Source organism: Pseudoliparis swirei, chromosome 5, assembly GCF_029220125.1.
Source record: "Pseudoliparis swirei isolate HS2019 ecotype Mariana Trench chromosome 5, NWPU_hadal_v1, whole genome shotgun sequence".
NCBI classification, from domain to species: domain Eukaryota; kingdom Metazoa; phylum Chordata; class Actinopteri; order Perciformes; family Liparidae; genus Pseudoliparis; species Pseudoliparis swirei.
In genome coordinates, this window is record NC_079392.1 from 17255703 (window position 1) to 17268063 (window position 12361).

At 38.9% G+C, this 12361-nt stretch overlaps 1 protein-coding gene across 1 annotated transcript in view; it reads left to right on the plus strand.

The window, feature by feature from the left end:
* LOC130193964 (adhesion G-protein coupled receptor D2) overlaps positions 1–8338 on the plus strand; it is a 219405-nt gene extending 211067 nt beyond the window's left edge. Inside the window, exon 24 of the mRNA XM_056414811.1 lies at positions 8251–8338. Coding sequence (XP_056270786.1) covers positions 8251–8276 — 26 coding nt within the window. The 3' untranslated portion in view covers positions 8277–8338. The remainder of the gene's footprint in view (positions 1–8250) is intronic.
* Positions 8339–12361: the final 4023 nt, after the last annotated feature.

A 12361-nucleotide genomic window follows, 5' to 3' on the forward strand; every position in this document is an offset into this window, starting at 1 on the left:
TATAAACCGACCGGTCTAGCCTGAGGTGATGTGTTTTCCTCAGGAAATATCTGTGGAGGCTAGTGGGTTTAGTACTGGGAGCCCTGCCGGCTGTGAGTAGTCAGAGTGGCGGAAGAGGATGAGAGTGTGGCTGATGGCTTAAAGTTTAGAGCTTAGAGTAGCCCCAGGAAGACTCCCTTTGGGGAAGACAGGTGTGAGGCCAGCTGAAACATAGAGCTCCAACATGACACAGCTTTGAAATTGTCATCATTTAATAAATTAAATTATTTCCGACATATTTTCCTTGGCAAGTGGGGCCTTTTTTAAAGAAAAAAAGTTTAGTTGTAAAGCAAAACCACATTGTTATCAATGTCTTTATTTGTCAGATTAAAGATACATGCATTTGCAATAAAGCAAGTTTTTAAAGAAGATTTTACTGACTGACCATACAATCTGATATTGAACAACTGTGTTATGTACAGGGGTCATTACATTTAACTTATCACATACATTTTCAATTCAGTTTATTTTGTATAGCCCAATATCACAAATTACAAATTTGCCTCAGAGGGCTTTACAATCTGTACACATACGACATCTCTGTCCCAGTACCTCACAATGGATCAGGAACAACTCCCAAGACATAGAAATAAATGCGCAAGTACACTTAGAAAGTGCTTTTATTATATATCTAAAATGTATTTTTCCCTACTGGTAACAGTGTTTTCTCTTAAAGAATTAATAATTACAGAAAATGTAGGGAGGTAACGGAATCTTTTGGTTGACAAAATGAGAATCTTATTACAGAGTTGATTAAGATTCAGAGACACTGAACAATAGATGTTTGAAAATGATGTGTCTTCATTTCAAATCATCCAGAATGCAGCTGCTCGACTGGTCTTCAATCTCCAGAAATTCACCCACACGACTCCGCTCCTCCGCTCTCTTCACTGGTTACCGGTGGCTGCCCGCATCCGCTTCAAAACATTGGTCTGGCGTACCGTGCTCTGAACGGATCGGGCCCCATCTACATCCGGGATATGGTCACACCGTACACCCCGGCACGTTCGCTCCGCTCGGCAACAGCCAACCGACTTGTGACTCCTGCACTTCGAGCTAATCACTCGAAATCCAGACTGTTTGCTGTCCTGGCTCCTCAGTGGTGGAATGAGCTCCCCACTGACATCAGGACAGCAGAAAGTCTCTACATCTTCCGCCGGAAACTAAAAACACATCTTTTCTGACTATATCTGGATTAAAACACAGAGTAGCACTTCAGTGGCACTTAAATGGCTCTTATTATGGTACTTTTGTAGTTCGACTATGTTGAGGAAATGTTACTTTCTGTATTCTTGTTGTTCTTAGTTTGTACTCTAGGTTGAATGCACTTGAAGTCGCTTTGGATAAAAGCGTCAGCTAAATGACATGTAATGTAATGTAAAGTAAAAATGAAACACTACTCCTGATATAATTAAATAGACTTAATCTAAAGAGTATTTATACTTCCCCATTATCTGAGACTATTCTTTGCCATGATGTCAGTGTTTCATAGAAAGTATTTTAAAAATGTATTTACTATTTCCCCATTGAAATGCAGACTTCATAATTCATATGTAAAGGACCCAGAGGAAAAAAACTCAAGCCTCCAAAAGAAAACTGATATATATATATACTTTTTGTTGTTGTTCTTTCATCCTTTGTTGATCGCAGAGGGATAGGATTGGAGATCATATTTGGATTTCAACCTTCTTCAACAAGGAGCGAAACAGGATGTCTGCAAAAACAATCTCCTACATACATACAGTTCACTGACACTAGTTACATATGTGGAAATATACTCAAATGGGGCATACAGTACACATTGTTAGGAAGCATTCTGTATTTGTATTTTGAATCATGGAATAAAATCATGTTTTTTTTCAGAGTATAATTAACATATCATGAGTTCCTTTTGAAGAAAAGCAGATGACAAGTTCTTTTGTGAGAGGAACTCAATAGTATTGCCGGGAAGCTTTCTTTTATTAAATGAATGATGAAATAATCTTCTTGCACTCAACAGTGTCTTGGAGATGATGTTGGTCAGCAGTGTATATTAAAGTGATATATTTGCATTAATATTCTAGTTAAATGATATAACATTCTGAAATGTGGCACTTTGCATAAAGAGTGCTTTCAGAATATTTTTTTACTTTTTCATACTTTTTCGTTAGTATTTTTTACACTTTACCTACTTTTGTTCACTTTGTTCTGCATTACATTATGGCACCAAAACAGTAGGAGAACACTGTTTTCCAGTGTCAACAAAAGCGAAGTTTGGTCAGTATCTCGTGCTTGAGCAGGGAGACGCCCATGCATGCGAGTGATGCAAAGCATATTCCTGCCAATCGTTTTACTATTTTCCTCTTATGTAATATATAGGGCTGTGAAACGATTAACATTTTTAATCGGGTTAATCACAGGTTTTTGTGGATTAATCATGATTGATCACATATTACCGATATTCTCGGCATATTTTGTGAGAACATAGAGATTTATGACAAAAGACGGATATATACATTTATACATTCTTCTATACAATGGTGCTGCAACTCAGCAGTTATTTAGCAGTTTTCTTCCATATGGAACATTAATACATCTTCATCCTAAACAGAATGTTTAACCCTCCTGTTACCTTTCGGGTCAATTTGACCCCATTCAATGTTTAATGTCGGTGTTCTTTGGGGTCAATTTGACCCCAGGCTGTTTTTCACTGTGTCAAACATATCAGAAATATTTAACTTTTTTATTTATTTAAAGGGCTATTTAGGTAGTCAACAAACAAACATAAAGTACCTCACACTTAAACTTGGGAAGCAATATTAATTCTAATAATTTTCTGGAGGTTTTAATTGCTGGGGTCAAATTGACCCCGAGGGTAAAATATGTTAGTAAATGTAAAGGTAACAGGAGGGTTAAACAGAACATTTCCTCTTGTTTGTCAACCATTAACTCCACCATGATACAATCTAAAGGCCTCTAGTCTTCCTCTAGCAGCTGCTGAGGCAAACTGACTGTGGGTTTTCTTCATGAACTGGGCCATGATGAAAGGGACGGCGGGGACACCGCTGCAAAGCTGAAACCTCACCGGCCCGGACACGGACAGGTGGACAGATTGACAAGTGACTTTTTTTGCTCGGTCCCGATGCGCGCGCACGGAGCTCGGTGGCGCGCGAGACGGAGATCGATAAGTGTTAACGCAACGCGTAGAGACAGAAATGACATGCTGCTGTGGAGATACGATCAACAACAGACGTTTAGTTTAATAAAAGAACAAAGACGTGCTATAGAGAACATGTCAGGGGGCGGGCCAATCTTTTTAATGTCGTGCGATCTACCAACACTACGCCGCGATCGACTGGCAAGTCGCGATCGACGTGTTGAGACCCCTGATCTACAGGAAGTAAAAGTCGTAACAAGGTTTCCGGAGGTGAACCTGCGGAAGGATCATTACCGATGAACAGCACGACCGTCTGCATGAGAGCGGACATAGTTCAGATTGAAGTGGTGTATTGGAAGCTCATTTTGCAAGTGACTTTTTTTTCGTCCCGACGACCAACAACAGACGGATTGGAAGCTCATTCTGCGCATGCGTTAAATGCGTTAATAAAAAAAACCTAGTTAAACCTGTAATTGAATTAACTGAGTTAACGCGTTATTTTTCACAGCACTAGTAATACAGGACTGTCTCAGAAAATTAGAATATTGTGATAAAGTTCTTTATTTTCTGTAATGCAATTAAAAAAACAAAAATGTCATGCATTCTGGATTCATTACAAATCAACTGAAATATTGCAAGCCTTTTATTTTTTTTAATATTGCTGATTATGGCTTACAGCTTAAGAAAACTCTAAAATCCTATCTCATACCATTTTAATATTTCCTCAGACCAAGTAAAAAAAAAGATTTATAACAGCTGAGTGTTTGTCAAGGCTCAGGAAACCCTTGCAGGTGTTTCGAGTTAATTAGACAATTCAAGTGATTTGTTTAATACCCTACTAGTATACTTTTTCATGATATTCTAATATTTAGAGATAGGATATTTGAGTTTTCTTAAGCTGTAAGCCATAATCAGCAATATTAAAAGAATAAAAGGCTTGCAATATTTCAGTTGATTTGTAATGAATCCAGAATGCATGACATTTTTGTTTTTTTAATTGCATTACAGAAAATAAAGAACTTCATCACAATATTCTAATTTTCTGAGACAGTCCTGTATACCAATGCTCCAAAAAATACAGGCAACAATGACAAATGCACACATAGATGTTAATGGTGGATATTTAAAATGAATTAACAAATAAGTTCTGTGAATGTTTTATGTAGAGGGAAATACATTAAACATATTTATTGGTACTTAAGGACATACACAATAGTCCTCAATAGAAAGTAAGACCTTCTTTATAAGATTAAAACAGTATTGCATTTAAAAAGGGCTACCCATTGTCGTGATCTGAGACTCATTTGTTTACAATACTTATACAATATCTTCACTGGTAGCCAGGCACTTCCTCGTTTTTAGATGTTGCTATGGAGTAAAACAAGCAGAGTTTTCCTTGTTGATTACTGTGAGATGGCTTATGAAGCCAAAGCAAGTGAATGACTCAATGTTTGGAGAATTGTCTTGTGCAGATCAAACAATGCAACCAGCCAGGAAATAGGAAACCACCAAAAACACAGAAAGGTGGAAATGTGTGTTGCTGTAGTGTATTAGTCTATTTAGGTCTTTGTGTGTGGGTGTAAATGAGCATAATCAAAAAATGTATCTTGTCTGTTTGGTTTCTGAGTGGGGATATGTTTATATACACAACTGTGACTCTATGCAACAATTTGAATTTGTTTGTGTATAAAGCCAACAATCATGTGCAAAGATGGTTTAATTATTGTGTTTTTAGAAATGATGTATTTGGACATTTTCTGGTGTTTTTGTCTTTAAGTGCATGTCTTAGCATGCACTAATAAGTAGAAAACTAATTTCCTCCATTCATTGTTTGGGTATGTGTCTGTATGTGTTCTATCTGGCTATCTCAGGAAGAGATATAAAGTACAGGTCCAGTCATGATCGTTGTGCTCAGAGGAAGTAACATGTGTGTGTGTGTGTGTGTGTGTTTGTGTGCAGGGTGTGTGGAGGGAAAGGGGAGCAGTTATTTTGGAACTGTCCTGACGGAAATGGGACCGAACCCAAGGAGGATGCAGATAGGGGTGTCAACTCACACACACACACACACACACACACACACACACACAGACACACACTTTTACAAGCGCTCTAACATACAACAAAACAAATTTGTGAAGCTACACTGTGGTTGTGTCGTGTTGACATTTGCCGCATTACTGTGAAAACAATGACCACACTAACACGCGATCACACAAACACACAAATGTGCATCTGAAATAAAATACTTGGGCTACAGTCAACAACAATGAAATAATAATGAAAAATAAAGGAAATGTTTCAGTTAATACCTCAGTATACATATGCCCACCTCCACCGTACTTTGGCATGTTATCACTCTCATACCTCTGTTACACACATACCCTCCGTGTGATGCAGGATAATAACACAGTATACACATTTTACTTGTTCATAAAAGACACATGTAGAGCCTCTATTGTCACTGTCAAGGGGACATTTCTGTACATCATGATGGTAATAATTGCCAGGGTTACCAAAGTAAGCAGCCAATATATAAAAGCCATATAAAATATATATAAAATACCATATATTCCATCAGTCAATATTTAACACTTGTTCATATAATAGCTGGCCAGTGTTCAACCTGCATCAAACACAGGTCAGGAAGCGGGGTAATGTGTAATGTGCAGTTCAGACTGAATGTCATCTATATCCTGTGTTACAATATCCGTCCGAAATAGTTAACTGAAACACACACACACACACACAAGATATGCTTCATCTTGCATTTTCCTCCCAACCCAAACAATTCTAAATTAATTCATTTGTATGAATTAAATTTCATTAACTAACAAAAAACATACAGTTGATATTTTAAAATCTGAAATCTTTTACCACCTTTTGATAATCTTAATGCAAAGATAAGAAGTTAAAACAGGTGGGGAAACACCCTAGTTTAACTCTCCTGTTATGTCGTTTCTTACATACAGCCATGATGTTCCCCGGGTCAATTTGACACAGTTAATGTTGAATCACCCAAAAGTGGTCAGAAACCCCAAAATTCTAAAAAGTATACTCTGTACCTCATCACCAATGTCATTACTAACAATTACATCAGTTTTTAGTGGAATTGAGTTATTCACCCCTTCATAGATCTGAGTTCAATCAGGAAAACTCACTCGTTTTAATGACAAATACATGTTAAAACAATGTTTTAGGTACATTGAAAAAATCTAAATCTAAATACCATTTGTCTACCATAACATGTATTTTCTCCTAAATTTTATTTGCATTTTCTAAGTTTTCTTTTTAATGGGGTGATGTAGATAAATAGAGATGAGACACCTGTGCTGTTCAGGGTCATAATGACCCGCTCACTCAAAATCAAGCAAAATGAGTCATAAGGATTTGTATTGAAAGTAAACTTTAGTTATGTTTATTTATAGTGTTAAGATACATAAATTATATTATAAAAGTTGACCAAAGGCCAGTACACAGTCATCCTCTTGGTGCAGTCGTATGTATCTGCAGAGTGTAATGCTGTAGGACTTCTCAGCAACCATTTTGTATGTTTGGCGTTTTGTGTGTGTGTTTGTGTGCCTGAGTGTGTGTTGAAACATGGTGTAAGGGAGTAAGAAAGACTGTCCCACATTTACAAAGAAATACATGGTCTAAACTTGACACTTCTGACCACTTATAGCCTCCACTTTCACTGCCGGGTCAAATTGACCCGAACATCATCTCTGTTATATAAACCTGCAGGTGGGGGTTTTTTAGTATTTTTTTTTTTTACGTTTATTAAACTAAATAAGGTAAACAGAATAAGTTGTATACAGAGAAAGTACATACAAATATTGTTCCCAGATTTTCAAACTTTGAAATGGATCAGTTTGACCCGCAACATAACAGGAGGGTTAAGTGTGAGAGTACATCAAACAGGAAAGATAAAAATATCTTCCAGTATAATTTTCTATGTAGGTGGCTGGTATTCTTAGTTCAGTCATGTGTTATTTTTCAAATTGCCTTGTGAGGGGATCATAAATCTCTGAAGAAAAAGTGAAACTGGAGGAATTTTTTCGCTAAAAATACTGTTGGTTTCCCTTTTCTGAGGTGAGAGGGCTTCACGTGTGGTCGCACCTGAAAGAAAAAGGTTACTATCACAGCTGGAAGGTGGCGAACCATGTGGTTAGTGCCCAAACAGAAACATAATCTCTCCCCAATAATGAGAAAAACTGATCCTGTATTTTTCACTTGCTTGGACAATAGTTATGTCTTTCTGCTGACAGCTTTTTAGGAGAGACCCAACTTGTCATATGGATATGAGAGTGTTTGCTTACAGGAAAACCTCCCTTCTCTTTGTCATTGAGAATCCCCCCCACCCTGACATCTCTTCATATCCAGTCCAGCGTCATAAGTGGTGGTCGAACCACAATGTTTTCTCAGGGCGGTTGGTTACACTGTTCTCCTCCCGCGGTGGCTAGACCATGGCAGGGGAAGAAGCTTGTTCAACATGTTTCCCGTTAAAAAAAAAATTCTGCTCCCTCCCTCCTTCTCCAATACCACCCAAGTGTTTTCGGAGCCTCCTATGCCAAGTGTGGGTAGGCAAAATGTGTGCAAAATGAATCTAGTTACGTTGCGTGATTTAGACTGCTTCAAATACAGACTGTGGTAGTCCATAATCTGGGATGCATTAGATGTATCCAACCACAGAAGAAGAATGTTGTTCCACAAGACAAGAGAGGTACAAGCATTTAAATGCATGAAGAGACACGGTTCTTCAGATAAATATTCTTCAGCTTATTGCTGCTGCTGTGGTTGTAATGTAAAGGTTCTTGGGGACCTACATTGATTGGCCTTGGTACCTCTGGGGTGGATATTGGTTTAGGATTCTGTCTATTCTGGGGAATGGTCTTGGAAGTTGGACTGCAACCTTTTAGGGGTCATGGTCATTCTGTAGTGTTGGTGTCGCAGTAGTGAAGGTATTATTCAGCTTCACTATCTTAAGTCTACAGTAGAGGTTTATGGGTCCAACATGTTCCTTGAAGGATTCATTAATATTCTGTTCTCAATAACTCTTCATCCTTGTTCCTCTGCAGGTTTTCCACTTGCTGACTATGGATGACGGGTTAGGATTTGGACATGTGTCAAACAAGCACATGGTCATCTCTGTGCACTTCCTCCAGGGCTGAGTGGACGAGCCCATGCAGCCACATACAGTGCACCACCGCTCTTAATAACGTTACTATGTGCGATCTTCATTCTTTACAACAACTCAGTGATATAGGCTATGAAGCAATGCAGACATTAAAGATGCAACCCATCTCAGCGATCCAATCTGTCACTGCAGGTTATTAGTCTTGGCTGCAATGGGACTGACCTTCACCAAAACTCAATGGATCTGTATGACACATATATACCAATCCATCCACAAAATCACCAGGCTTTGCCATCATCAAACTCATCGAGCATATCACCTCACTATTACATTTTGTTTAAACTATCCGGTGGTGAACACATCTTTCACTTGCAAATTTATAGATCCACAGATATATTACTAAACATAGATATTTTCTGTATGTAAAGAATTTTAAGATTTAAACAAATGACTACATTAATGATGAAAAAATAATTAAACAAACTTCCACTCACAAATAAAAACGTTGCGAGCCCTGAAACAAGCCTCATAAGCAATTGAAACCGCTTTTCATCCTGAACATACTGTTTAAAAGGCTTGTAAAGGAAGACTGAAGAAAACACATAGAGTTTTTGATTAATAGCAGATGTGGCAGACCAATGCTTTATAAAAGGCCAATACCCTGATTTTCCGATGTGGTAATGTATAAAATGTTCATCATCTTTATCTATTTGTCAGGGGTGCTGAAGCTGTCCTTATGCACATAATGCCTACACTAACAGGTCAAATTCCACTGTCATTATAATAACCCATTTCTATTTCTATATGTCTGTGACCTCCATACCACAGCTCAGGAGACGTTGATAGGTTCCTCTTATTTGGATGAAGGAAGTCAATTAATTCATAAATACTTTAGCACGTTTACAGTAAGGCAAGGGGAAGATGGTTATTGATTGATCCCACTAACAGAGCAGCCCTTTCCCTCCCTCCATGTGGACTGTCTTAATGAACCAGGGGCTTTTCTTAACCAAGAATAATGCATTCAGAAAACAGGGTAAAAATCATTATGTTTTCTTCTGAGTAAAGTGGGAAAGGACTTTGAATATGAATTAGCTTTGAGGAGGATGTCAAGCCGGTAATTGGTATCTGATGAGTATTAGTGATGGTAACTATCTATTGTTTCAGTGTAAAACCAAGGTATGAGAAAGTAAAAATATATATTTATATTTACTTTTGATAATGTGAACTATGAAGACATCTCCTGAATTATTTGTTAGAGTAGATAAAAAACAAGAAGGAAGGGGGTTGCAGAAGATGGACGTCTCTAAACCCTCGGATCTGACCTTTGAGGAAATTTGGTGAAACAGCAGAAAAATGTGACCTCACTTTACAGCAGTTAAATTGTCAGGCATATCACGACCAAAACAGACCTGAGCATCATAGAACTCAGCACTTCACAGAAGTAGTTTTTACTCCCAGGTCACAAACAGGAAGTGATAATATATAATCTGTAAATAATGTCTTCAAACAAGAAAACAAAGGGTTTTCATCATTGTTCCTCTGTCTTTTAGAAAACAACCACCATATTTCATAGCTGCTTGAAAGGAAACTTGTGATTGAGCGGATTCATCTTTTAGCTGAGCAGTGGAAGAAACCCTTTCCATTGGAAAAAGCTATCAGGAAAGTCCATGCTCATCGGGTATTACGCCTACTTTAGGGTTATGAATTACCGGCGGGCCATCAGCCAAGCAATATCTAAATAGAATAAAATATGAATGCACTTTGAAGCCGATTTTATGCCCTTTAAAAACACATACGGATAAATGGACATGTAAAAGCACTTCTAAGGCTGACTAATGGGAATTATTGAGCTAAGTAATTGAAGCTGTTTCATCAATAAGCTTGGTAATGTAGATCATTACTGTGAACTGTGATTAACACTGACTTTGTTGGGTAGTGAGGCATATAGGGAAATGGAATAAAATAAGTGTACTTCATAATTTACATAGAACAAATGACTCTTGATCAAAACGTTATGAGAGTTTGATGGTAACTTAATATTTGTCAGTACTGCCCAGGAAAGAGCAATGAACGTGAAATGTGTTGCATGTGCTGCATGTATAGAATATGGCTGTGTCTACTACCGCGCACTTGAGCACTTCGAGCACTGACTTTCAGTGTTCGAAGTGCACCACTGAAAAAACCAGCAGAATTCAGTGCACTGAAAGTACCCGGATGGTGCACTGCAAACGGGCAAAAAATGTAGTGTAAGCGATGGACACTACTCCCTAAGCGGCCGCCATCTTGGCGTGGCGGAAGAGGAGGAGCCCTTTCGCCAGCTTTTCATTTTATTTCTAAAACAATGGCGGACGAGATGGCTACGGTAGCACAAGCGGAGACCACGGAGGCTCCTGCCGCGATTGTGGAGCTATCGCAGCTTACACATGGGGTGGAGAAAAGGGTAAACAAGGGACAAAGAGGGCAAGAAGTGCATTCATTTGGTCACTTTAAGAGTTAGGTATGCAAGCAGATTTGCATCGTCACTCCGGCTTAATTTCGTGGGTGCCGTGAACAGATTTTCCGTCACTTCCGCTAAGTGGTTAGCGTAAGTGTTCCATTTGAGACAGCACTTATCAGCGGCGGTGCACTGCAATACAGTGCACTGAATTGTCCTGTAGGTACATGCTGCACAACATCAGGAGAATACGTCCTCTTCTTACTCAGAAGGCGGCGAGGTTCTGATCCAGGCTCTGGTCATTTCACCGACTACTGCAACCCTCCTGGCTGGTCTACCTGCTAAGGCCATCCCACCCCTGCCGCTCATCCAGAATGCAGCACCTCCTCTGGTCTTCAGCCTCCCGAAATTCACCCACACCACTCCGCCTCCGCCTTCCACTGGTTACCGTGGCTGTCGCATCCGCTTCAAAACACTGGTCCTGGCGCATCGTGCTCTAGACGGATCGGGCCCCGCCTACATCCGGGATATGGTCACACCGCACACCCCGCACGTCATTCCGCCGGCAACAGCCAATCGACTTGTGCCTCCTGCACCTCGAGCTAATCACTCAAATCCAGACTGTTTGCTGTCCTGGCTCCTCAGTGGTGGAACGAGCTCCCCACTGACATCAGGACAGCAGAAAGTCTCTACATCTTCCGTCGGAGACTGAAAACACACCTTTTCCGACTATATCTGGATTAAAACACAGATTAGCACTTCAGTGGCACTTAGATAGCACTTACTTATGGTACTTTTGTAGTTCGACTATGTTGAGGAAATGTTACTTCCTGTATTCTTGTTGTTCTTAGTTTGTACTCTAGGTTGAAATGCACTTATTGTAAGTCGCTTTGGATAAAAGCGTCTGCTAAATGACATGTAATGTAATGTAATGTAACACATAGAGTTTTTGATTAATAGCAGATGTGGCAGACCAATGCTTTATAAAAGGCCAATACCCTGATTTTCCGATGTGGTAATGTATAAAATGTTCATCATCTTTATCTATTTGTCAGGGGTGCTGAAGCTGTCCTTATGCACATAATGCCTACACTAACAGGTCAAATTCCACTGTCATTATAATAACCCATTTCTATTTCTATATGTCTGTGACCTCCATACCACAGCTCAGGAGACGTTGATAGGTTCCTCTTATTTGGATGAAGGAAGTCAATTAATTCATAAATACTTTAGCACGTTTACAGTAAGGCAAGGGGAAGATGGTTATTGATTGATCCCACTAACAGAGCAGCCCTTTCCCTCCCTCCATGTGGACTGTCTTAATGAACCAGGGGCTTTTCTTAACCAAGAATAATGCATTCAGAAAACAGGGTAAAAATCATTATGTTTTCTTCTGAGTAAAGTGGGAAAGGACTTTGAATATGAATTAGCTTTGAGGAGGATGTCAAGCCGGTAATTGGTATCTGATGAGTATTAGTGATGGTAACTATCTATTGTTTCAGTGTAAAACCAAGGTATGAGAAAGTAAAAATATATATTTATATTTACTTTTGATAATGTGAACTATGAAGACATCTCCTGAATTATTTGTTAGAGTAGATAAAAAACAAGAAGGAAG